Here is a 27,775-nt window from a genome sequence, read left to right on the forward strand (position 1 = left end):
GTGCCCCCCGACCTCACCCCCCCCCCCCCCCCCACCACACGAAGCAAAGCAATTCCCCCTCCCCACTTATCCCCCGATCCCTCTGCGCGTCCCCTCCTTACTCCCCTCTCCTCCTGCTCCCCCCCTCCTCCCGCCCCTCCCGCCACCCAGCCCACCACCCACCCCCGCCTCGCCTCCCCCGGCTATCGCCATGCCGCCCGTACGGCGCCTCTCAGACGCCGGGAATCCGCTCGCCTCGCTGGGCGCCGCTCCGCGCCTGCCCGTGTCGCGTTCCTTCATGGACGTCCCGAGCGTTTCCAACGGATTCGCGAGCATCGAGGACCGCATCCTGCGCATCACGGGATACTACGGCTACTACCCGGCGTGCTCCAGCCACAAGCGTGAGTACTTCGTGGCGAGCGAGGGGACTGGGTACTCACTCGGAGCGATGCTCCTGTCGGCATGACGATGATGATGATGTTGTTGTTGATGTTTAGATGGTAGCGATTGGTGGTGGTCACGGTGATGTTATCAGAAGTTGTCGTCGCCAATGTCGTCATCGTCGTCAGCAACAACAGCAGCAGCAGCAGCAAAAGCGGTCGTCGGTGCTGTCACGAGTCTGCACCGTTAACATAATGCCATGTCACCGTCACATCACCAACAGCAATCATCATCATCATCATCAGACGTTATCAGCAACAGCATCACCAATCACCACCAATCACCACCATCATCATCATATCACCTCCATGTCAACATCATCATATCACCAACATCGAGGATCATCGGACGTAACTAACAGCAGTCTACATCAAAAGTCATCATCATGATTACAAGCACTGTCAGTCATGATTTATCAACTGCTGGATCCAACGCCTCCCCCACGCAATGCCTCACGGCCTCGCGATGTCACAATCGGACTGCTCCTGCGGGCTCCATCTGCGATCTGCGCGCTTCGTGTCCTCCTCTCCGGCGCGCCTTGCACCGTGCACACGTGCAAGTGCGAAGTGCCGAGCGGACATGTAAACATTCCCTTGCACATGCACGCTGCGCTGCGTGTACACACATGTATACGAGTAGTGTACGTGTGCATGGTGCTGAGTGTACCTGAACATGTACATGGTGCTTGCCGTGCATGTATTTGAGTGTACGTGTACACTGTGCATAAACGGGCACGTGTTTCATGGTGCCGGGTGTACTTGCGGCAGCCTCGTGTACACAGTGCTCGGGGTACACGAGGCTGTGTCAAGCAGGGCGAGCCCCCCCCCACCACCACCACAACCAGAGGGGGTGGGGAGCGACCCAGGGGTCTGCCCCCTCGAGGGGGGCCCAATAGGGGACGTTTCAGGCAATGACCCTTCTTCATAGCACATAAATCATATTGTGGACATACATTGTGTATTTCAATCCTATACAAGGCTACGATGTGGCCAAAATATGTCAGTACAGCACGTCGGCTACTGGTGTATCTGCAGCCTGCACACGGAGTGCTGAGCGTGACCGCGTTTCTCTGGGTGCCCTCGTTTTTCCTTCATCACAAAAAATATCGATTTGGCCTAAAATTCCAAATAGGCAATTAACGTTGTCAACCACTCTAATTGCCACAGTGTAGAATTTCGCCGTTTCTCTCTCCCTCTCTCTCTTACACACACACACCGAATAGGTGTATGCTTATTCACAATCAATAGGTATGCATTACTTTTCAGAATCAACACACGGGTGGGCGAGGAGAGAGGTCGATGGAGGGGGATTCACTGGTCGGGATAACGATCAGGCCCTCTAAATGCAGAGTGAATGCCGCGTGCCGCATTCTTCACACTTCACTTGTCTCTCAGCCTCAGCCCTGCAGTGACCCCCCGCCTGCCCCGCGCAGAGAGAGAGAGAGAGGGCTGCTACTGGGCTTGGGATATTCCTTTCTATTGTCAGGAAATCGTTTCATGAAACTCTCCATTTAACAGAAGACGCCACCGTCAAAACCCCAGCTCTTGTAGATACAGCACTAGATGCATCACAGCACTGCCCAGCAGCAGTCTCAAGCTTCGTTAAATATTGTAATAACAAGTATCATGATGTATTATTATGTTTACACTTGTTTACCCAGGAAAGTCTCACTGAGTCTCAAGACTCTATATCAGGAGAGTCCTGCCCTGTGTTAGCAGTAGTGGACGGTGTTGCTTGCTGCTGAGTGCGATCCCAATTGGGATGTTTGGTAATTGTTCAGCATTGGGATGTTAGGCCAATACCAAGCTACGAAATGCAGCACATGAACTGTTTGGAATGATGATGGCTTCTGTTGTTCATAATAATAACAACGATGAGTGCTCTTGATGGCGATGGTGGTGGCATCAGCGCCTTTGGCCGTGATGACTTCGTGATATTAATTTTCATGTTTGATGGTGACGATGGTGACGTGCATCTCCCTCTTATCCACACGAGGGCCAATCAGGGGGAGGGGGGGGTAGAAGTGTGGGGGGAGCGGGGGGGGGGGGGGCGCCGGCCTCGGCCCAGCGCCACCAAACGTCTTCCTGGGCAGCACCCAAGTTCACCCTCCTCCTTGGCGATAAATCACTGCGGCGGCACGGTGACCCCCACACGGCACCTCTACTGGGCCCCCGTCCGAGAGGAGCCGGGCCAGGAGCCGGGCCAGGAGCCAAGAGACGGAGTAAGACGAAGTGTGCTGTCCACTTAGAAAAAGGACGCGCGTGTGGGAGGGAAGCGGGAGCGTGAGGCGCACGCGGAGCAGAGGGCGGCGGGGACAGGCGCACGGCTTCAAATCGGGCCGCCGTGTCGCAAGAAATTGACAACGGATGAACACTTAAAAAAACAGAAACAATTTCCGCCAAAGTGCAGCTTTAAAAAAAAAAATTGTAGCCGCGCGCCTCTTCAGTTTGGGGGTTTGAAACCAATGGGACTGCAGTCGCGAAGACGCGCGGGTGCGGATTCTGGCGTTTGTGTCGTCGGGCGTCGCGCTCGCAGCTCTGCAGAGACTGCTGCCGCGGCGGTGATCCACGCCCAGACGCCGCAGTTAAAGGTTGGCGCTTAGCTGCAACACCGACATCTATACGCTCCAGGTTTATGCAAATGAAATGCATCTCTGCACTGAGTTGCCCAATCCGTACGTCCGTACGCACGTCCAGAGAACCCAATGGTCAATCCGACTGCTCGACAGTTCGCGATCGCCTGGCGCGTGACGCGGGGGCCCCGCACGGGCAGCACGCTGAATCCCAACCGGCGTCGCGCTACAGGGCACATGACTGGTGAGTGTTGAGGGTCGGGTGAGTTTGTGGGCGAATGTCTGACGAAGAGAAGGTGAGCCCCATGTGAGTGTCACGCCACCTCGGCCGCAGGACGGGCTGCCCAACGCGACGGAGACATTCGCTCTCGAATCGTACTTTGAGAACACGAGGAGGAGGAAGCGGAGGAGGAGGAAGCTTTGCATGACAATGCTGGCGCGGAGGGCGGCCTCCGTGGCGTGACTACGGCATGCAAATGCGGTTCGGAGAAACAAAAAAAAAACCACGTGCGCAGAACGGCGCAGTGACGGCAAAGATCAAAGAGGGGTTCTCTCGCGCCGTAATCTGGCGCGTTCAGGAGACTCTTTAATCCATTATTGTGACATTTTGCCTATAATGGTGGCTCGCTTCGAGTTGAAAAAAAAAATCCCCCTCGTGTGTGATGAAACTCAAAGTGAAAATCACCCTGCAAGCAGTGTTGTCAGCTACTTTGATCATTTTGATGAGGTCTAAGCTTTCGACATTTATCAACGAGGTGAATATTCAAAAAACGAAGGAGGTATCATCCGTGGCCCTCAAAGCTGGTTTGGCTGAGTGCTAGCGGCAGCTGGCTCTACCACCACCACCTCCACCACCACCTCTAGCCCTGCCACCACCACCTCTAGCCCTGCCACCAGCACTCACTCCACCGCCACCCACACACGACCCCTGCACCCCACTGTCTTGACGGGGAAAGTGGATTGCATCTCAGCGAGTCACCGTCGCTTTGCTCAGCTCGGCACATTCCGAGGCGGTTTCCCTCTTGAAGCGGAGTAGCAGCGGTAGAGGGCCTCTCGCGGCCGCATCCAGAGGTAAATTGGAACCGCCGCCCCGTGGCCTGTGAGCCGTGACCGGAGGCCGGAGTGGCCAGGAGGGCCACGCGGTGCCAGAGGCCTCGGGGCCGACCGCACACGCCGCGTGTCGCCAGCGCTCGCCCTGGGCGTCATTCCAAGTCCATGTTGCTCATGCTGTGTAGACTCGAAGCCTCTGTGGCAAATTAACATTCACGACACTCAGATCATCATTAATACAAACAAATCCATAGACAAACAAAGGGTCTAATTGATAGCATGATGTCACAATTCCACGTGTCATACAATCTGTCACACACACGAGGACGATGGTCCCCCAATTTAGCCGTGTAGTTTCACCTGCCCCAACTCGGCTGGCAACAGACGAAGTCCCCCCGAATGTGCCCGATATCGATAGGTTTTAGAAGCCAGGAAAGCGTCACCGTGTCTGGTGACTCTTTGTCAGGAAGGGTCCTGTCAAGTTTTTCACAGTCGAGGGCGATGCTTGCTTTGACTACATCGCAACTGAATAATTGGCGGTTGGTTTTTCAAGTTTGGTTCAGGAGCCCGGCACACAATGGCCTACTCCGAATTACATGTCACGGGCATCTTCATAGCGGGGAATGTGAGATGGTGTCGGGCGGCCTGGGCAAGAGGCAATTGAAGGGACCTTGGAAGTAGTTCTGTAGTGTCCCCTTCCAGAGAGAGCCCTTTCTCAAACATGGGTAATTTGCAGTACAACTTGCAAGTAAATCGCTAAAGGATGACAACGTAAAATATACCGGATAATTAGTGTTTCCTTGGCAGCTGTGAACCTGAACGTAGGGTGTCCTGTGCTGTAGCCATCTGCTGACCTCTGCTGGCGATCGCTTCAGCAGCAGCAGCAGCAGAGAGAGAGGGCCGCTACATTCCCAGTCCCGAGCCCGTCAAAACGACACACATAGTCGAATGTATTACCCTTACAACGGAACATAAGTTACTAATCAGACGACAAGAATGAACGATAATTCTCTGTTACACCGGGCTTCTTATTTAAATCGAATATTGTAGCACGTTATTGTATTCGGTAAAGCGCAGTACGGCGCCACGATGCAAAACAAAACGATGGTATAACCGAGGCTCTTCAGCAAACAAAAACAATCAGATTCTTGGTTCTTTCGGTGAAGTCACGCGACTTTACAGAAAGAACCAAGAATATGAATCCCTGCAGTCACGAGTTGATGTTTTCTCTTCGAGACAAGGAGACGAGCAGAGCCCCAAAGCGTCGGAGCAGCGTGCGTTGCGTCGACTCCCCTGGAAGCCCAAACCCTCGTCACTGACTGCACTCATCACAAATACTTTACCTGTGTTGCACAGATGATGAAGCAATTTTGATTTATAAATCATCCACGAGCATAGAAATTCGTTTGAAATTGAGGGGCGGGCGGGCAGCGAATGGAGCAAAGTGGAACAGGCAAGGGGAGCCGTGAAAAATACCAATTCCGAGGCGCAGAAATCGGCTCGCCTGCCACTCACATCCCCATCCAAACGTTGGGAGGCAGCTGTTGTCCCGTTGCCTCTTTCTTCCTACGCGAATAAAAATACACCTCAAGGCACTTGGCGGCAGCAGAATGTACATTCGGTTTGACGGCTGGAGAAATCATAACCATCATCATCATAACCTCAATCGGACTAAAGAGTGAGAAGCTGTTGGAAATATCGGAAGTCAGAGGGATGTGTGGCAGTGTCGCTAGATGATAATGGGCCGGCCATTTTACGGTCGTAAGGATGAGCCACATTGTGGTTCCTCCAGCTATGTCGAGGACACGTTCTACCAGACTCACTGCCGGTCAAATCACTCCTCTTTCTGCTTCATAAATTTTATTTTTGGGTTCGACTCATTTTTATTTGTACATTTCACCTCGTGCGCGGCTGTTTCCAGACACGAGCTAATGAACCTCCGCGTGATTCACCCCAGGCCCCCGTGGCTTCTGCAGATGTTCACATTGAAATTATCTTGAATGAGACATTTCCTGTGCAACACATGGGGCTTGGCGAAAGGGGAAACCCCATATCTCTCGCCCGCTGCTGGGCAGAGGCCTCCCCATACCGTGTTGGTCAAGGGTATCGTTTAATCATCACACTGGTCAATGCGGGTTGTTGAAGTGTGAGGTTCAAGAGCGGTTTGGATGTCACTCGCCACTGGCGTAAGCGTGACTGGGAATCACAAACAGGTCCTGGGTTCATGGCGCAGTGCGCTTACTGTTGCTCCACAGTTCCCCTTCCTCATCACAAAATACATTTTAATTTCACGCGTATGTGCCTAACTCGAGTTCACTCCCGGGTCTCGGCATGTATACACACCGGCGTGTTTGTGGGAACGTGTTTACTCCTATAGCCCAAAGGGGTGTTGGGTATAAAGCCCCGGCTCGTACCTCGCGACACATTCGTGGCATTCAGCAGCTCGCACTAATGAGCACCATTACCCACATTTTTGAGGACCGGAATGCAGCGATACATTTTTTTAAAAATCTCGCCACCTTCATCACTGACACCACCGCACCACAGAAATATACACAGCAGGACTATCACACTTGGGGTTATTGCACTTCACGAGAGTCAAGGGTTTTTATGATTTTGCAAACAAGAAACAGCATGCTTAGATAAATCCGGCGGAATGTTTCGTGTCGAATTCTCTTCGCTAACACGATTTTGTGAGTGTATAGTTTGACGTGTTTTTATTGAGGAAACAAAAACATGTGTACACCGAGACCTCCATCACACCACTAACTATAAACAGATTTAATGTAATCTGAGCGGAGGTTTGCTCAAGATGCATTCCCAAATGTGCACCGATCTGTCTCCATAGATTTTTTCAAATATATAAATATACTTTTATATTTATAACGTACGCGCAGCGGCGGGTGTTGGGACAGGTCTCGTGAGTGGAATCGATTTGTGGAGAGCGGACCGCGTGCTTCGGAAGCGGCTCCGTGGATGCAGCTCGACTTGGGTGACAAATGCTATCGGTGTCCATCATGGACTGAGTCCACCGTGGGCTGTGTCCACCTTGGGCTGTGTCCACCATCAGCAATATCAACCACGGGCAGAAATTGTACCGTGCATATCGTCTGTTCCATCGAAACACTTCCTATTTATCCTCACACTGCGCAGATATTTCACATCGCATTCATTTGTTTCCACCATTGATATTCTCTATCAACTAACGCTGTGACCCCGTTGTTTTAACATGTTTTGTTCACACACGAAGATACCATGATAATCCTGCTATCGGACACAGTTTCGATCTCGAGATAAAATACTTCAAGCAAATCATGGTTTATTAAATTGCCGTCCAAGGTGGCTGCACCACTTAACAATGTTGAGGCCAACGGTTCGGCAGCCAGTACCATGGACAGCGCCCTCAGGCCCGGCACTCAGTTCACCAGTCGCCCAAATACAGCGGCGACACTATCGAGCGATACAAGGCCCGTGATAATCGTATCATCCGTTGTGTTAAATATAATTATACCATTGCTCGAAATCGTAAATATTATACCCTAACAATATATATGTTTAAACCCATACACATTCATTAAAGCTTGATTTGAAGCTCCCCCCCCCCTTCCCCCCCTCCCGTGCCTATATAAAGCCACAACAGCAGATCATTTTATCACCTGAAGACGGACGCTTGTGTTGCGACCGAAACGTCGTGTTTTCTTTTGTTATTTTTTCTATCTACGTGACTTTACCGAAAAAACAGAGAGTATACATTCATTAAAGTTAGAAATGCGTAGCTATTAATCGTCCATTTTTCACCTGCATCACAACCTAAGTCCGCCGAGACTCTTGGCACCGAAGTTAAATGAACCACTCAGTGTATTCCTGACAGCAATGTGTTTTATCAGCACTGTAGATTGTAAAGTTGCAAATGACCGGAAGACTCGTGGCAAGATTATGTTGAGCGAACTGCGTGAGCAAGAATGTTCAAGTGAATCAGAATATGTACTTACATTGGAGGAACCCGATGAGCCATACAGCTCTTTGTCAAAGATGCCCAGTTGGGGCGCGGGGTCAGAACGTTGCACGCGGTCTCTGTCCGCACTGGAAGCGCAGGGTAGCGCGATGACAATGTGAGACGCCATTCCCAGGGAAAATTACAGGAAAGTGTATTCGAGATCATCGTCATCTCGTTAAAGAGCACGTGGCCTCGACCCTGCAATCCACACGGCGGAGGTCATGCCGTCCACGCAATCTGCACGGGGCTGCAGCCGGGCCAGGTGCCCCATCTGCTGTGGAGAGCGGTAACTGCAGGGCGGCGGCGGCGGCGGCGGCGGCGTTGGGCAGGAAGAGCGCGGCCAACCTCTCGCTCTCCTAGCACACGAACGGACAGCGAAGAACAGGCCCAGTGCGACTGCGCTCACCAATCTCACACCAGTCTTAAACCACGGCGCACATGGTAACACCACTGCCCACATCTATCATTTGCTACGGGTATCTATGCGAGTCTATGAGTCTATTTGTAAGTTTTATGCGAGTATCTATGTAAGTCAATTGGTCTCTATGTGAGTCTATGACTCTCTATGTAAGTCAATGGGTCTCTCTGTGAGTCTATGAGTCTCTATGCAAGTCTGAGTCTATATATATAACCATGGAGGACATCGCAGCGCCACTGCTCGCATTCATCATTCCCTCGCAGCGGTTCAGATATTTACCACGAAGCTACTCCCGAAGCCATTTACAGTGAGGGAAAAAAAGTATTTGATCCCCTGCTGATTTTGTACGTTTGCCCACTGACAAAGAAATGATCAGTCTATAATTTTAATTGTAGGTTTATTTGAACAGTGAGAGACAGAATAACAACAACAAAAATCCATAAAAACGCATGTTAAAAATGTTATAAATTGATTTGCATTTTAATGAGGGAAATAAGTATTTGACCCCTCTGCAAAACATGACTTAGTACTTATAGGCAATCACAGAGGTCAGATGTTTCTTGTAGTTGGCCACCAGGTTTGCACACATCTCAGGAGGGATTTTGTTCCACTCCTCTTTGCAGATCTTCTCCAAGTCATGAAGGTTTCGAGGCTGACGTTTGTCAACTCGAACCTTCAGCTCCCTCCACAGATTTTCCATGGGATTAAGGTCTGGAGACTGGCTAGGCCACTCCAGGACCTTAATGTGCTTCTTCTTGAGCCACTCCTTTGTTGCCTTGGCCGTGTGTTTTGGGTCATTGTCATGCTGGAATACCCATCCACGACCCATTTTCAATGCCCTGGCTGAGGGAAGGAGGTTCTCACACAATATTTGACGGTACATGGCCCGTCCATCGTCCCTTTGATGCGGTGAAGTTGTCCTGTCCCCTTAGCAGAAAAACACCCCCAAAGCATAATGTTTCCACCTCCATGTTTTACGGTGGGCATGGTGTCCTTGGGGTCATAGACAGCATTCCTCCTCCTCCAAACACGGCGAGTTGATTTGATGCCAAAGAGCTCCATTTTGGTCTCATCTGACCACAACACTTTCACCCAGTTGTCCTCTGAATCATTCAGATGTTCATTGGCAAACTTCAGACGGGCATGTAAATATGCTTTCTTGAGCAGGGGGACCTTGCGGGCACTGCATGATTTCAGTATTTCACAGCGTAGTGTGTTAACAATTGTTTTATTGATGACTATGGTCCCAACTGCCTTGAGATCATTGACAAGATCCTCCCGTGTAGTTCTGGGCTGATTCCTCACCGTTCTCATGATTGCGAAAAATCGCACCAACTGTTGTTACCTTCTCACCAAGCTGCTTGGCAATGGTCTTGTAGCCCATTCCAGCTTTGTGTAGGTCTACAACCTTGTCCCTGACATCCTTGGAGAGGTCTTTTGGTCTTGGCCATGGTGGAGAGTTTGGAATCTGATTGATTGATTGCTTCTGTGGACAGGTGTCTTTTATACAGGTAACAAGCTGAGATTAGGAGCACTCCCTTTATGAGTGTGCTCCTAATCTCAGCTCGTTACCTGTATAAAAGACACCTGGGAGCCAGAAATCTTTCTGATTGAGAGGGGGTCAAATACTTATTTCCCTCATTAAAATGCAAATCATTTTTATTACATTTTTGACATGAGTTTTTCTGCATTTTTTTGTTGTTATTCTGTCTCTCATTGTTCAAATAAACCTACCATTAAAATTATAGACTGATCATTTCTTTGTCAGTGGGAAAACGTACAAAATCAGCAGGGGATCAAATACTTTTTTTTTCCCTCACTGTACCATTGTCCATTGCGGAATGGTTTCGCTGTGATGTATGTGCCGCTCGAGAGGATGTTTCCCTACTCTTTGGTCATTTCGGTAAAGTCACGTATGTTGAAATAAAACTAAACAAATCGCGACGTTTCGAACGCAACACAAGCGCTCGTCTTCAGGTGAAAATCGCGATAGCCGCGGTGTCTGCTGCGAGCAGCAACGACGCTGCAGACACCGTGCTGCCAGCAGCAGACACCGTGCTGCCAGCAGCAGACACCGTGCTGCCAGCAGCAGACACCGTGCTGCCAGCAGCAGACACCGTGCTGCCAGCAGCAGACACCGTGCTGCCAGCAGCAGACACCGTGCTGCCAGCAGCAGACACCGTGCTGCCAGCAGCAGACACCGCAGTCACGAAAGCTGCAAATCAAAAGGGATGTTTCCCATTGTGTCTGTAGTTGGTTCGAAGGTTTAGGTCACAGGGAACCAGTTCCAAATCCCAATGCGTTCGCGGCATCCAGGATACATTCGAAAGATATCTTCAGAAAGTAAACATGTTTGCTCTTTTTCTGAGCAGGATGCGTGTTTTAGCAACAAAAAAAAAAACTATCTTGGATAAATGGCACGCCACTTAATTCAGCAATTGTTTCTTGCTGTGGTTGTCTCACCTGATGACGGACGCTTGTGTTGCGCCCGAAACGTCGTGATTTAATTTATTTCATTTTATACCTACGTGACTTTACCGAAAGAACCAAAGAGTATGGATCCCTGCAGTCACGAAAACTTCAAATCTGGATAGATACAACTTAATTAACTAAATAGATCAAACAAAAAAAGCGTGAACCTCGTCACCCGCGGGTCTCCGATCCCAATTGCGCTGCAGTACCGCCCGGCGGACGCGTCACGTTCACGAGTGGTCAGCGTCAGCCTCCAGCTCTTGCACTGCCGGCGGAAAGCCCTGGAGATCGGCTGTTCCGCTCTGGCCGCACGTCTTGGAAAGAGGTGGGCGTACCCACGATTTACCCCACCCAGTAGCCGCGTGCAACTGCCCGGTGGCCAGAGGCGGAGGGGGTTTCGTCGACTGCCGCGCCATCGTGAAACGTTGACCGAGCGTCCGAGCCAAGTCGGGGGAGAGCGGGGGTTCGGGGCTCGCGCTCCGGGGACGCGCCCTCAGATGTGGGCAGCAAAGGGCAGGCGCTACGTTTGAGGTTTCTCGGGATCGATGATCGCGAGCCGTGGGGTTTTTCTCGCGGCGCCGAGTGCCACCGCAGCCACGGGCTCAGGGGTAGAGAAACGGCCCCGGCTTGGCGTTCTGCTTTGACTCGAATCGGCCAGAGCCAAACCGCACACGGCCCCGAGAATTGCGGAGAGGACGTCAAAGCGCGGATGATGGATACAGTCGGCGATATCGTTTTTTTAAATATATATCGTGTTATAAAAGCACAGACAAAGGTCCCCCGTATAGCCTGTGACAGAATGTTGTGGCAAGTGTTGTTAGTTAGCACCTATGAAGGCCAGAACGGCACACGAGGGGGTAGGCGGCCAGCACCACGCCCGGCCGCCTTTGTCTCCCCAGTGGCGATGTTTACACACCGCACCAGGTACTCATTTGAGGCTGAGTCGATCTAGGGGAGACCCAGGACCGGTTCAGATAATCGTCACTGATTTTGGCCGTGAGCGGGAATCGAACTCGGGTGGCCAGGTTCGAAGCGCTAACCGCTACACTACAGCTCCCCAAGTAAAACACACACACACACACAGACGTGGCGGTGCGCGGGAGACTGAGAGCAAACTCTCCCTCTCCTGTGAAACGAGCGCAGAGGACGTCTTGTGTTGCAGCAGTGCCCTCGGAATGGCCTTGCGCTATGCGAACGGTGCAAATACCCAAATGCACTCTTGATTTTACGACGTGGTGATTCAGCTACTATCCACGCAAAGGCGTATTACATATATGCCAACGTTACATTTCGGCGAATGCAGTGGGCAAAAATGGATGAACGGAACAGGATAAATGAGATGGTACAAATGGGACAACAAAGAGTCAGGTAGGATAAGTGGCAGACGGGCGAATCAACTCCAGGGCAGTTGAATCACAAGCATAAGGAAATCATCATCTTTATCATTATTATCAGCCATGGTCGATCCTCTGCTACGTGAAGGGTTCTCCAAGCCACTGCCACATTCTTTCACAATCATGCAACGTAGCAATCCACCGAGCACCCACACACTGATGTCGTCACTCTGTCTGCTCGGTAGACAAGTTCCGTCCCCGGGCCGAATGCAGCACAGAGGCCAAGGGGCGAATCAGAGAGAGGAGAGGACGGGAGGAAGAGGATTTCCCCACTGAACAAAACAATTGGATTGTATATGGAACTGCTCAGTTTTTGGCGCAGAAGATGAGGCTTGAGCCTGGGTAGACAGAGGGGATCAGCCATGCTGTTATTTAGTGATTAAAATGGTTAACGTAGAACATCCCTTGAGATAGTAAACGTCAATTGCAGGGCATCTAGATTGTCCGGATGGCCAGAGGTTTGGACTTCCAGCCCACAGCGTCACACAAGGAGCGACCTCCCATTGAGCGGACTGTCAAACATATCTTATATCTTAATATGATACATTACGTCTGGTAGATAGTTGGGCAATACAACAGCAACCTCGGCTCCCAATGGGGCTCGTCACTTGACTTAATGACGCTTAACCCGCGGGACAATGAGCCCTCGGGCTGCGCGTGTCCCCGTGGCGAGACAGAGTCTCTGCATCTCTTATGTCAATTCACGGCGTATGTTTTATTCCGTGCTCCTATTGCGCATTAATTTACTCGCTAATTTTCATCAATCGCACAGCTGGCCACATTTGAATTCAATTATCTACCGAAAAGTGAATCCCTCCCCCCTCCTCCTCCTCCTCCTCCTCCCCCCACCGACACTGAATTCCGTGAGCGCCCTCGCGAGGCGTTCGCGCAGTGGCTCTTCTCTGCGCTCGTGCGACGCGAGATGAACCCGGCGCTCATCCCCCGCCCGGCTAATGCGGCCGCCGCCTCCGCCGAGGCCCCCACAAAGCAGAAGCGACATTTCATTTCCGCGCCGGGAATGGGGCCTCGGCTCTTTCGCTCCCGTGGCACCTGCAGAGGGACCCGCCGCCTTCTGGCCGTGTCCACGGTGTAATCGATTCATCTGCACGAGACGGCTGCACGGAACCTTCGTAACACGTAACGCACTTGACTTTGCGTCACAAGAGAAGGAGGTAATTGATTTTTGTTTTCGCTGTTTTCCCAACGCGCCCGTCTGTGTCAATGCAAAGTGAGTCACAGCATCCTCCGTACAATGAAGTCACCACCGGCTGCCGTCATTTTTGCTCGTGGTCCGCATTGCAATTGCTAGACGGAGGCAAGCCGCTGGCAATTTAATTCGTGGTGTGAACAGAATTGAATGCTTTCATTTCGTGGTGTATTTGTGTCGGCAAAAGTGCATCCAATTTATGTGTGTGGCAATTTACGTCAGAACTTGCACATTTAGTCAAATCATGTCAATGTTAATAATCAGCTCAAACCATCAAAGAATAATCATTGATAATGATGATGATGGTGCTAGTGATGGAGAGGGACAATTCAAGTTTCCATATTTGAATAGTTTCCGTTACGACGACTGTGAAATCTACGGTGGCGCGTCAAGCGTCTGAAAGGTTCTGCCACAAAAAAAAAACGATGACTGGCCAAAAAAAAAACCACGCAGTGCGCAGCGCCGGATAATCCCAGCGCTCGCTCCGCATTCCCATCGGTGACTGCTGCCGAGGTTGCTGCTGCTGCTGCCACGGCGTTGGCGAACGCCTCGTCGGTCCCAACCGCACGACCCCATCGCTCTTCACCGCCCTACCCAGCCACTCGCGCTGCCAGCTGCCGGCTGTCGTAGCTGCGCCCCCTCGCTCCGGGGGACGTCAATGGGACCAGCGGCTCGGTCGCCATGGTGAAGCGATGCACGGCGAGACGCCGCTGCCGACAGCGCCGCGCGCGGGGAGAGGGGACGGGCTGCGGCGCGGTGATGGTGCGGCACTGGCGGGGGTCGTCGCCGTGCGTGCCAAGCCCAGCCGAGCCTTGAAGCGGCAGTCGGCGGTGGCTGTGGCGTCGGTAGTTTGGGCGGCGGCCGGGAAGCAGCCATGAGGAAGCACTCTGCCAGGGTGGCGCCCGTCGCTGCCGGCGCCACCACCCGTGGCACCGGTAAGCGAGGCGAGCCGAGGCTGCGGGGTGACGGTCGCCGTGGAAGACGCGTCCGTCCCTCCCCTCCCGAGGGTCGCAGTCCCAAGATGACCGTCGCGACGAATGTTTTATTACCGATCGATAAATACACGGCGCATTCCTGTGCTTAATGCCGTGTTGCGAGTTTGGGAGTCGGCGTTTTCGCGAACGGTCTTAGCAATCAACGCTGATTGCAGTCATCAGCGCTGGCGACTTCAACCATCGTTATCGCTCCCGGTCGTTCGCTTGTGCGTCTGGGACGCAATTGCCGTGACTCTTCTCTCTCTGTCTTTCTCTCTCTCTCTCTCGTTGTTGTTCTGCCACCGTTCGCATTTATTAATTGAACCGTTTCTCTTCAACTGTCTTTGCTACATTTTACAGGCCTTGAGGTCACATTTGTAAATTCGTTTTGTCGATTTTTTATATTTCTATCCGCATTTTCATTGGGGTGAAGCGCCTATTCCTCCCTCACTACAGGCTGACAGGATTCAGAGCACAGCAGTCAGGGTGGGCGATGATCCAGCGCACATTCACTCCTCGCCTCCCTATCACTCTTCTATCGCTACTGCCATGGTTACCATTGCCATGTCCTTCGCTCGTTGCTCCGATGACTATTTTGGTCGTCTCTGCTCTGATGTCTACTCGATTATTTTAGCTCTGATTTCTGATTGCTTGTTTCTGCACCGATGCCTATTTGCTTTAGTCTTGTCCTTTGCTTTGTGCTATTGTCATGTTGGTGACCCAGGGCACTCGCTCGTGGAGCCTCACCGGGTAAATCAATGTGCATTTGAAACTTGAACATTTTTTTTGTATAAAAAGAAAGTGCTTTTGTGCGCGCATCTGTGTGTATGTGTGTGTGCGTGTGTGCACGCGCGTGCGTGCGTGCGTGCGCGTGCGGCCCGCAGGTGACGAATCCCCGACCGAGGCCCGCACGGAGCCGGAGGGAGGGGAGGGCGCGGGGACTCCGCGCTGCGACCGCTGCTGCACGCCCGAGGGCGCGCACCGCAGCGCGTGCGGCGTGGGGGCTCTGCTCGCCGTGGCCGCCTGCCTCGTCGGTGTGAGCCAACTGGCACGCCTCTCCTCGTCCCGCGTCTACGCGCCCTTCTTCCTCACCTGGTTCGCCACCGCCTGGAATGTCGCCTTCTTCCCCATCTACTACCTGGGCCACGTGGCCAGCGCCAGCGAGCGCCAGTCGCCGCTCAAGCTGCTACGGTGAGCGCCGCCGTGAAATTCGCCGGCACGCGACGGCTTGTGACATAAATCAAGAGCGACTGCATTACCGGCGCGCGCGTGTGTGCGCGCGCGCGCTTCTTCAAAGCGTTTCCATCGCTGGAGTCCTCATCAATGATTCATTAAAGCACGGGTACTTCGACTCTCGCTCTGCTTTCCCTAAATAGCGATCTATTTCTCTGATGTAAATGTAAAGAGGAGTCGGGGTTAAGAGGGACGCCGCAAGATGGAGACGAGAGGGAACTAAGTTTTAAAGCATAAATCCATACAGCACTCGTGCCGCGACTGGATTTTAATTGCGTAGCTAATTAAATAGATTTCCGAGTCCGTCCGCAACAACAACACAAAAACATCACGCGAGGAACTGTTTTTAATTTGGAACATAATGGCCTACGTGTGACAATAACATCGCGGTGACTGATGCGTGTAGCTGCCCGGGTGGCTCCGAGGACACGGAGCACCGATCCTGGATTTAATCGCGACTCCATCCACCGGTAATGAATCCGGATTTAGCGAGCCGATGGGTCCAAGCACGCTCACCAACGAGCACCACGCAAACACAACCGACCAGAGTGGACCCGTTGCTCTTCCTCAATCTGCAGCTCACTTCTCCTCGCTCCCGTGGCGTGCCACGGCCGAAGGGTTGCATCTGCAACAGTGCTGGTTGTTGCCGGCCGCTGGACGTTTTGAGCCTTTGTGCCCGCTCCCCACCCCCCCCCCCCCCGGCAGGGAGTGCACGCGGCTGGTCGGAGAGGACGGGATGACGGTGCGTCTCTTCCTCAAGCGGCTGGCACCCTTCTGCACTCTCTGGGTGCTCACGCATTACCTGTACCTGCTGGCGCTGCGCAAGCTGCCGCCCAGCGACGCGTCGGCGCTCTTCTGCTGCAACAAGGCCTTCGTGTTCCTGCTGTCGTGGATCGTGCTCAAGGACAAGTTCATGGGCGTCCGGGTGAGAAAGCGCGCGATCCGAGGGCCCTCCACCCTTTCGCGCCGCGAATTCCTCACCTCCGGTGGCCGATAGCCACGGCACGAAGGCCGCGTTGGACGGTGGCAGCGGGGGGCGAGCGACGGGCCGCGGGGTAGGGACGGCCAACGTGAAGACGCCTCATCACTCCTGCCGGGTGTGAGTCGTCGTGTTAAAGAGTCGGTGATTTCTTGCAAGTGGTGGAGATTTCACATTGCCATGGCGTGGGGTGAGTCACTCCATAGGACAGCCCACGGAGTGGTATTCGTTTTATTGACCCCAGAGGAATGACGGGCTGATTACATTTACTAACGTCCTCCAAATGGACACCCCCCCCTGGCCCCCACCCCTCCTCATTAATAATCATGAGCGGGTGACGTCACTCAATATGGAGTACTCCCCCCCTCCATTTATAATCATGAGAAAGTGACGTCACTCCACATCGAACAGTCTCCCTCATTAATAATCATGAGCAGGTGACGTTCTCCAAATGGACACCCCCCCCCCCATTAATAATAATTAGCGGCTGACGTCACTCCACATGGGGGGGGCGAGGCGCCCCCTCCCCCCTCCTCAGCGTCAACTCACAACCCTCGCTACAGAACCCTCACGTCACGTGATCTCCGTGACGCTGTTAAAGCATCAAAGTAAAAAGGACATCATGATGAAAAATGTATTATAACCTTGAAATGAATGAAGTCTGTGTCACCGTGCCCTTACAAATTGCACACGCATTAATGCAAAGAATATCACGTCGCCGTCTGCTTTTCGCTTGCAAGTTTCAGATTTACTGCAACAGACCCATCCTTGTACGGGCAAAAGGCTATTTTTATATATATTTTATATACTCTGTATTTAAAGGAAAGCCTTGCCGAGTCTCAAGACTCGTTTTCAGGAAGGTTCTGGCAAAGTTTTTTGCAGTCAGGGTTAACGCGGCCGCTGTGTGCAATCCCATTTGGGATTTTTGGCCAACACAAGGCACATTGCGTGTGTGCTCAGCAACGGGAGAAACCTGGAGAAGCCGGAAGGAAACCCGTTGTAGGCCAGGGTGAGCACGTAACACACCCCAAGGGCTTCTTGCCGCGAGGCACGGATGCTACTACCGTGCCACGCTGCCGCCCGTTGGCTGGCTCCCAGAACTCCACGGAAGGCACGCGACCTCGCGGGGTCACTGCCCGCTTCCCCCCCCCCCACGCGATGTCCGACGTTTCGCCGCACGCGACGCGGGGCCTTCCCGCTGTAACGCCAACCTCCGGAGACGATCCCGGGTTGCCATGGAGTCCGCTTGGCCCGCTCGCGATGGACGAGAGGGCGGCCGCTCGGCACACGCCGGTCGTCCCGACGACGCGGCTCGCTCGCTCGATCGCCATCGGAAACATTCCGACTGTCCCCCCTCCCCCAGCCCCAGCGGTGTCTATTAGAACGCTTCCAGCTGCTGCTATTGCCGCAGGAGAAGAACCATTTTAACGATGTTAATTAAACCTTCAAGAGTTGCACTAATTACACGGTCATATTAGCAAATAAAAGTTCAGAATCCAAAGTGTCTCCACACTCAAGTGAGCTCGGAGCGTTGTGTAGCCCTAATTGGCGGCCCTGAGCCAACGGCAGAAATTCCATATTCCTACGGTGGGGGACATCACACCCCGAGAGCGACTACTGGTACATTAATCTTCACCATCAGCAGCCAGGATCAATCCACTGCTAGATGAAATAATTCCGTAGCAGCCGTCTGGAACGCTCTTCCCTCTGATATTAGGATGCCGCTGGAGCTATGCACTTTTAAATCTAGATTGAAAACGAATTTCTTTCAAACTGATTATTGTGTTTAGTTTGTTTGTCTTAGTTTTAAATGGTGCGTTCGTTCGTGCGAACTGCATCACACAATTGCCATGGAACAGCAGACGAGCTGGAGCGCAGCAGCCAGGAGGCGATCCCGGTGCCCATAATTGCCGAAGCTCTGCTGTCCTCTACATGTTAAGATGTTTTCAGCCAATTCATGAGCGTCTACTACACGTGTGGGAGGAAAGCGGCAAAGATGATATTAGCCCGCGCTCTGCTGTGCCGTGTTCTCCTGGCGAGCCAGGCTGCAGCGTCTCGTCGAAGCCCGTGATGGGAGCTTCACAGCGTTGTGCGTTAGGGCATAATCGGGGCCCTGGGGTAAGAGATTGGTGAAGGCAAATGTGCTCACTCGAGTAATTGCAATAAATACATAAAAAATGCATCACTTTTCAATCAGGGCTATCTATAGCGGGCAGGATGATGATGGTGTGGTTTTAACGCTACACTCAGAGGTTCCAAACAACACATACACGTGTAAAGAGCACGCGGCCTTTGTGCATTATGCAGAAAAAAAAAACATCGGCAGGTCCTGAAGAAGTGCATCGTGGTCCTATTGTGACAGCAATGGATTCAACCATGGATTCTTTGCTGTATTGCATCTCCCAGGCTGCCTGACAGCCTTGCCTTAGGACATCCGGTAATCACAGGCAACTTACAATGCAAATGCAAACCAGGCTCAAATCCCGCTTTAGCGTCCTGAGATCTGGTGCATTCTGCAAAAAAAAAAAACATTCAATATGCACACACATGCACGGACTCGCGTCCAAGGCTGCCTGTGCTTCTGCCTGTCCGCGTGTCTGTGTCTGCACGTCTGTGTGGAGCAGATAGTGGCAGCGATCCTGGCCATCGCCGGCATCGTGATGATGGTCTACGTGGACGGCTTCCACCACGACTCCATCGTGGGGGTGGCTCTCGCTGTGGGCTCTGCCTCCACCTCTGCGCTCTACCAGGTGCCACGGGATTCACCGGAAGCTGTTGTTCGGCTCTCCGACGCGTTTTCGGGTCGTGCCGCCGTGGGCTGTTGTTCGCCACGATGTCCGACGTTTCGCTCCACGCGCCCGGGAGCTCCTAGCCGAATGACGCGCGGCGCGACACGAAAGCACGTCGCGTAGCTTCAGAGTGCGACCTCCAGAAGCCGCGCAAGCAGCAATTGCTTTCATTCTGTCCTCATAGCTTGTCACAAACCTCGCAAAAAATCTCACGTCGCCTACGCGGGCAGAACCGGGCCGAGAGATCGCGTGCATCCGAAACCTTCCCTCCGCAGCATCCGACTTCCGTCTCGCTCACGGCTCACCCCGCGACCCCGCGACCCCGCGACCCCCACCGGCACCCGCAGGTCTTGTTCAAGATGCTTCTGGGAAGCGCAAACTTCGGCGAGACCGCGCATTTCCTCTCGTCGCTCGGCCTCTTCAACATCCTCTTCGTGTCGGCCGTGCCGGTGGTGCTGTACTTCACGCGCGTCGAGTACTGGCCCTCTGCCTCCACGCTGCCCTGGGGCTGCATCTGCGGCATCGCGTGCCTCCTGCTTGGTACGACGCGTGTCCGGGGGGGGGGGGGGGCCCGTTCGCTGCTGCCGATGACGATCCTAGCGAGGGGTGGCCCGGGGGGGGGGCGGGACTTAGGGGGCCGTCCATAAATGACGTCACGCGATTTTTGATTATTTTTTACCCGCCCCCCCCCCTCGTCACACGGCGTCACAACAAGTCAGACCCCCCCCTCAAATATGACGTCACAAAGCTCTGTTCCCCCCCCCCCCCTCAAACCATATTTCCATTTTTAAAATAAAACACGCTTCAAATCGCTTTAAACTATCGTCATTGTAGTGCGCATTTAATGTGGCGCTGCACTCTGATGTTGTCGGAGTGTTGTTATAACAATTAGTATTGTTATAACAATTAATTTTGATGTGACGTCACATTTCTCAAACCCCCCCCCCCCCTCGTCACACATCGTCACAAATGTCTGACCCCCCCCCGCCCCCCCCTCCCAGGTGCGTGACGTCATTTATGGACGGCCCGTTAGGGGGCCGAAACCCAAGTCAAAGCACTGAGCCAGCATCGTTCAAGAGCCTGGGTTTGAATCCGGGTCTCAGTCTCCGGGGTTTGAACAGCAGAGTTCTCGAGCGGAGTTCGTCGACGGACTCCGGCTGCGTCAATTTACAGTCGCGTTAAATCTGGTCCGTCGCTTAAATTCCGACTGTGCTCGAATGCGCGTGGGAAAGGCCGAGTGCCTGGAGTGTGGACGAGAGGTGACGATGTCACTTGAAGAGCTGCTCTCAGCCCCTGTCAACGATGAAGGTCTCTGAGATCGGAAACCGAAGCCATATTTCTCTGGTTCTTTCGGTAAAGTCACGTAGATAGAAAAAAAATAATAATAAAAGAACACGACGTTTCGGTCGCAACACAAGCGTCCGTCATCAGGTATTGGCTCAACTGAGACTGCACCCAAAAAGCAGTCATCAGGTGACGGACGCTTGTGTTGCGACCGAAGCGTCGTTATCTTTTATTATTTTTTCTATCTACGTGACTTTACCGAAAGAACCAGATAGTATGGATTCATGCAGTCACGAAAGCTTCAAATCGAGATCGAACCCATATTCAATTTGCTGCTCCAGAACGGGAGAGGTGGAGTGCGTGAATATTCGGCTACCGGTTCTAACCGGTTCGACACTTTGTCGCTGGCCTGTTCAAGTAAAATTAGCGGCCATCCCTTGGTCAACTTCACCGTCAATCCGCTAGAGGGCACATTGAACGTGGTCCGTCAGGTGGCTCGGTGTGGGAGCAATCGGAAGGTTGAGAGTCCTCATTCCGGTCACCAAGAAGAGCCTCGCCGAGTCTTAAAGGCTCTTTTTTAGAATGGGGAGCTTTGGCCAAGGCCAGTCAGATTTGCGTGTTTTTTTTTAGCTGCTTGATCATCCCTCCAGGGTGGATAAAACGAGCACCGCTTTGTGGATAAGTCAACATTGAACTCGTTTGATGATTCTCCCCCCCACTCCCCCACAAAATCAATGTCTCAGAGTTGTAAACAGATGGCCACCACTTTAAAAAAAAACTACCGTGTGTTTTGTATTGTTGTTGCGAACCTGCAAAGTCTAACTGGTTAACGCGCTGGTTTTTAGCAAAATGGTTAAGCGGAACTCATCCTTCTGAGACCCTTGTGGACTGGCTCAATTGGCTTTGGGTTAACAGAGACTGCACCCAAAAATCATCTGGTGTGACTTACCAGATCATAACCACGAACGTGCGATATTCTTTCAGCCTTCAACATCCTGGTGAACTTTGGTGTGGCGGTCACCTACCCGACGTTCATTTCCTTTGGGATCCTGCTCAGCGTCCCGGGCAATGCAGGTAATACCGCTCGGCGCATGGTCACCCCGCAGTCCGCACCTCCGATTACGACGGTCGGCTAAGTGGGGATGCGAAAGGAGTCCCAACGTACATACGCACACGGGAAGGGTTGCCGCCCACACCACGAACCCCGGCGCTCTCGCTAGCGCCCGACGCCATCCTAACTAACCGCTCGCCCTTCTCTTGGCGGTGGGGGGGGGCCCGCAGTGACGGACGCGCTCTGCACGGACGTGGACTTCGGCTCGCTGCGTCTCCCCGCGCTGCTGGTGATCTGCGTCGCCTTCCTCCTGCTGCACCTGCCCGAGGACTGGGACGAGGTGGCGCTGCGGCTGGTGCAGCGCCTGCGCGAGAAGAAGCGCGAGGAAGGCGGCGCGGGGGACGAGCACCCCGAGCTGGGCATGCTCTCGCGCAGCAAGAGCCGGGCCATCGCGGCCTGCTGAACGCGGCGCTGTCGGCGGTGGCGGCGCCCGCAAACGCCCCGCTCCTTCCGACGTCCTCGGCTCATCCCGCGCGCGCCGTAGCTCGGCTATGCCGCCGTTGCCGCTGCCAGGGGCGTCGTAGACGCACGGCTGCGCGGCAGTGCCCTGGCGCGGTTGGCACCGGATCCTGGCGCAAGAACCAACCCACCAACACCCACCCGTTCGATTTCCCTCCCTTTTAGTAGCCCGGCACCTGGGTCCCTTGCGTCTGTTGTGTAGGGTCTGGCGTGCACCGCCCGCACATTCGAAAGCTGCGCGACCGTAATGTGCGTAAGTCAGCAGGTGGTGAGAAACCAGCCGTACGCAGCAAGGTTACAATGTGCGCATCCATCACGGTTCGCCGGGACGCACGGCTCAACTGCGACGCTCTGTCGCGATGCCGTCGCTTAACATCGCAACGGGACGAACTCCGTACGAAACGGATCAGCTGCCTAAGCGGCAATGGGGAACGTATTTCAGTGGGACAGCAGCACGGCGCTGGGTAGGTGGTTTCAGCCGAAGCACAACATCCTCCGCGTGCCACCTTTGTTTTAGCGTTTGCATCTCCGTCCTAAAATCACGGGGTCTTCATCACTGCCAACCGATAAGCAATACGCGCAGAGGTGAGGCTGGGTAAATACGTCATTATGATACGACAATAATGACCGACTTACCCAGCAAAGCCACATCGAGTTTGAAGACTTAGCAGGGTCCCGCATTGATTGGTCTAGACCAGTGATGCATGTTTTTAGCTTTGAAAGGGACCCGGAGAACCCTGAAGAAACCCATTCAGAGCAGGGGGAGAACATACAAAACTCCGCAGAGAGAACGCACCGTTGCAAGCGTTCCATTGAGCAGCCCCTCTCTGGAACCCCAAAGCTTTGCCACCGAGGGAGAGAATTCACGCTCTTTGGCTTTCACCATTTGGTTCCTCAGAGTCGACTGTGATCGAATCGTGCGCGGACGTAGGGCCACCCAGAGCGAAGGGCAAAAGGGGGCGAGACTTGCCCTGGGCTTCACGCAAAAAGAGGGCCCCACAATCACGTGGGTGGATGGTGGAAAAAGAGAGCTCCACGTGGCATTCTGCCCGGGGTTTCCAGGAGCCTCTGGGAGGTCCTGCGTTGTAGGCAGATCCACTGCTGGCTGGGTGGAGAGGATCAGAAACGCCAACCTTAACCCATCAACCCCTCCACCGGCAGAGAGAAGTTCTGGCGTTTTGAAGTTTGTCTTTAGATCGTCTGAGCAGGGCACCTCATCAAGAGGCTGCAAAGAGAGAATTTAGTTCACTATTCGTTTCCGAGGCCACCGATTGATCCGTGGGCATCCGCATTTCAAAAGTGTACAGTGTTTAATGCAGTCGTAACGCAGCAGTGCAGTCTGTATGCAACGCATGATTTACAGGCGCCTAATAGCTGCTCAATGTGTGTGTTTTTTTACGAGAAGCGTACCAGGTTTTATTTTGACAGATGCAGAGGGGGCGATGTCGGGAAAGCACATTTGGAGATGGGATTGTTTTGCCTCCTGCAGAAGAGAGAGAGAGCGCCATTTCCTGAGCCCAGTTCGATTTTGTTTTGTAAATGACAGCAAATAATTTCTACACGGTTCTCTAACACAGCAGCAACAGCATACTTCTCTTATAGAGGACACGAACCGAATTTGTATAAACCTGTATTTAAATAAATAATTATGAGAAAACCCATAACTGTATTGCATTAATGCAAGATATATTGGGGAGGGGGTATTTTAATTACCTGGGCAATGTACGATTATACAGTTGAATTCTCATCTCGGTTTTGAGCTGCAGGGATAAGCAATACATATGTATACACACACCATGTAAAATACGCAACACAGCACTTTATAAATTATATATATCACTGCTTTTAGGGCTAGGATGAAAACAGATTTGAAAGCGATGCTTCATGAGTCACACGATCAATATATATTTACTGCACGGGTATCACGAGCAGGGGCCATCTCCCGTGGCTGGGTGAGTCCTGCGGCAGATGAACAATCCCCTGGTTAGTGCCATTTCGAAGCGAGTGTCGCGCCCAGCCTCTACAGACCTTCGGCCTCCGTGGTTACCATTTTGCCGCCCAGCGGATAAACTACGTTCACAGTGTAATGATGTATATGTAAAGAATAGATTTTTTTATTTTTGCCAATATTATTATTTCAATTGTGCTATCAATTTCATACCATGAGACAAAGTGTCCATTCGGAGCTCTCATTGAGCAGAATATCTCCCCCCACACCCCATATTGGAAAACGGCCCACATAAGTGGATATCACAGAACCACAGTATTTTCGAGTTCCCTTCAAGTGGCCTATTTTGCATACTACGGGCACTGCTTTCTGATGAGCCATTCGATAGACGATAGGCAATACGGACGTTTTATGGTTTTTACAGCTGAGATTTTGCCACACGAAGAGAAGAACCACATTTAATACGATGGGTGTCTGTGCAGTCATTAGCAAGACCATCACATTTTTATAGAGAAACCAGTTTAGTCACAGGTGTACTCTTTGGTTTTTTCGGTAAAGTCACGTAGGTAAAAAAAAAATGAAGACTAAATTAAACCACGACGTTTCGGGCGCAACACAAGCGTCCAAAACGTCGTGATTTAATTTAGTTTTCATTTATTTTGTTTATTTTTTACCTAAGTGACTTTACCGAAAAAAAACAAAGAGTTATGAATCATTGCAGTCACGAAAGCTTCAAATCTAGAATTAGTCACAGGCGGTTGAAAGCCACACTCAAGCCCAGGAAATCAGTGTTGCTGGCTCAGTGCTCTAAACCCTGAGCCACCTCTTGTATTGATGTTTTTAGAGTTTATTTGCCAACCCTGGTCTGATGAATGCATGCCATGTGACACTCCAGTGGATATGCACAAAAGTGACCGAAGGTGGAGTTTTTTTTTAATTCCACATTGAGCGCTGTCGATAGAACCTGAAAATTAATTACATTGAAACCACCGTGTCACCGCCACAATACGGCACACGAAGCACGCAGAAATGTTTTACAACCGTGTAACGGATCGCGCTGTGATGCTGTCGTGGTGTAATAGTCGGCACACTGCACTTGCAATCCAGAGGTCGCCGATTCGACCTCTGGATTGCAAGTCAATTCCCCGCCGTGGCAGTTGACACAATGGGCAAGTTTCTTGAATTCACCCGCCTCTGGCCATCCAGCAGTATGAATCAGTACACGACAGGTGATCAACAGGTCGCGCGTGTGGTGGGATAAAGTGTGGGTACGTCCACCTCTTCCAAGACATTCAACCAGCGTGGAAGAGCAGGCCAAATAACCCTCGAGCGGTGATCTCTGAGCCCCCCCTTCCAACGAAGGTAGATCCACCTGCGTTGGCATGATCCATAAATTGCAGGGATGCACCTTTACTGCAAGTCCACTTTGCGGACTCATCCGAAAAGTACCGTGCCAGCGCAAGTGGCGTGGGGAAATCTCGCAGTGCCGCACTGGTGCAGAGCGAGCCGTTAATCGTCGTGGCCCTGCCGCAATGGTGCAGAGACAGCCATTAATCATCGTGGCCCTAGATTGGATTTTAAGGACTTGGAATCCTCCATCGGGCAAACCGCTGACCACAAACAAATGCAGCAAAACGAGAGTAAAAGCCCCACGTTTTTAACCAACAACAACGCTAAACGATTAAAGTGCGTTTTTATACGTAATATTGATTTATTTAAGTATGTTACTTTTTAACTCCGTGTAACTCCAGGCGTCTGCATATGAGTTCACAAAAATTGCAGGCATGTGTTCCTAGAGAGCATGATTTATATGTAGGATTTAGAGTTCAATCAAAAGACTCTCACAGCGTTCCTGGCAAGACTGGTGCCAAGCTGTGCACAAGTAATTGTAGCTTCCTATACCCTCATCTTCGGAAAGCAGACAATGCAACACAGTTACCTTGATACGTGCGTATACGTGCGCGTGTGTGTGTCTTTGTACAAATACACACACACAGTCAGGTGATTGTAATGTATTGTGACGTGTAAACGGATGCGACGGAGGGGTCCGGACATCATGAAAAAGAAAATCCCCCGCAACTTTAAGGCAAAGGTTCAAAGCGTTCTGGCACTTTAACTCCGGATATAACACAACACACAGCAAGCCCGTGCACGTAAAGTAAAGCCACACCTAGGTGGCACACAGACTGACATATCCAGAACAGACACTCACACGGATAGTAATAATTTAGAACATTCGACCCAGTCTGAAAATGCAAGGCTTTACACGAAGGCGCTATATCACAGTCTGCAGTACTTTCGGAGTAGGGGGCGATGTCGCTAATGTGTAAGGTTACAAGTACATTTTCTAATTTGGACTATAACACCTACACAATGGCCTACTTTTTTCAAATGACGCCATGGGATCTTAAGCATGCCCTGTGCAGCAGACGGCGTGTGTTTTACACGCAACATGCCCGTAGTCATAACCCGGGCACCCCGTCGGATATGAACCGCAAATCTCGAGAACAAGCGGCGAATGCGCTACCGTTGAGACACGTGACTGCCCCTGAACCCTCGCCTAAGACCACGAGCTGGTGAAGTCTTTGTTTTACGTGGGTGTGTGCGCGCGCATTACCAGGTGGTCAATGGAACAAAGTGGATTCCACCTGACAAGTGGTGACACATTCCACTGACGGCTCGAGTAAAAAATAAGACCACGGTGTGTAAAAAGTTGCCGTTTGGGCAACACTAACAATTACAGCATGCGTGACAAACACGGCGCGCACCAACTGGGGAGAGGGGCTTTCTGCTTTGATGTGTTGTGGTCAACTTGCCGACAAAAGAACTGTGTACTTGTGGCCGTGTGTGTGAGTGTGTTCAAGTATGAAAACATTGTTTTAACAGGGTAGTGCAAATTTGTCAATGTGTACGTGCGCGAGATGTTGTCAAGCTGTGATAATTGTGTTAAATGTGGCGAAATGATTGTAATTATGACCGTGTTGTTTTTTTGTATATTTGTGCGAGATAAATTGTGGCCCGAGTGGCTACCGACTGATGACTGGCCAAAGCAAAACCTTCATTCTTGATTTGAAGCTTTCGTGACTGCAGGAATCCATACTCTTTGGTTCTTTCGGTAAAGTCACGTGGGTAGAAAAATAATAATAGATCACGACGTTTTGATCGCCACACAAGCGATCGTCCTCAGGTGGGATATCCGCAGGAACCAAAGAGTTAAAAACCCTGCATGTCACGACACCCACGTTTCACCACAGGCATTGCAACACTGAAATGCACGTTCCAGTCTGCTGAACGTTAACTTGTGCTCATACAATGTTAGATGTCAAATTAAGTGTTTTCAAGTTCATTCATTATTAAAGAATGTGTATATAGTTTTTAAGTGTGTACATTTCTTAAATTATAATTTATTAATAAAGACTATACCACAGTGACTTCTCGTGAGTTGCCGAGTATGTAACAACAATCACA

General features: G+C 51.9%; 1 protein-coding gene across 2 annotated transcripts; it reads left to right on the forward strand.

Moving 5' to 3' along the window:
* The first annotated feature begins 166 nt into the window (after window positions 1–166).
* Window positions 167–27,738, forward strand: SLC35F4 (solute carrier family 35 member F4). Of its 2 annotated transcripts, none has more exons than XM_032956050.2 (7): window positions 167–380; window positions 15,389–15,695; window positions 16,443–16,662; window positions 19,341–19,466; window positions 19,853–20,045; window positions 21,774–21,863; window positions 22,071–27,738. In XM_032956050.2, the coding sequence occupies exons 1-7, from the start codon at window positions 191–193 to the stop codon at window positions 22,301–22,303; spliced, it is 1,359 nt and encodes a 452-aa protein (XP_032811941.2). In that variant the 5' UTR covers window positions 167–190; the 3' UTR covers window positions 22,304–27,738. The 2 variants fall into 2 exon arrangements, with proteins under 2 accessions (XP_032811941.2, XP_032811942.2); XM_032956051.2 differs by lacking the exon at window positions 167–380 and adding an exon at window positions 13,507–14,465.
* Window positions 27,739–27,775: the final 37 nt, after the last annotated feature.

This window comes from Petromyzon marinus, chromosome 17 (genome assembly GCF_048934315.1).
Source record: "Petromyzon marinus isolate PM22_M1 ecotype Great Lakes invasive population chromosome 17, UKy_Petmar_22M1.pri1.0, whole genome shotgun sequence".
NCBI lineage: Eukaryota > Metazoa > Chordata > Hyperoartia > Petromyzontiformes > Petromyzontidae > Petromyzon > Petromyzon marinus.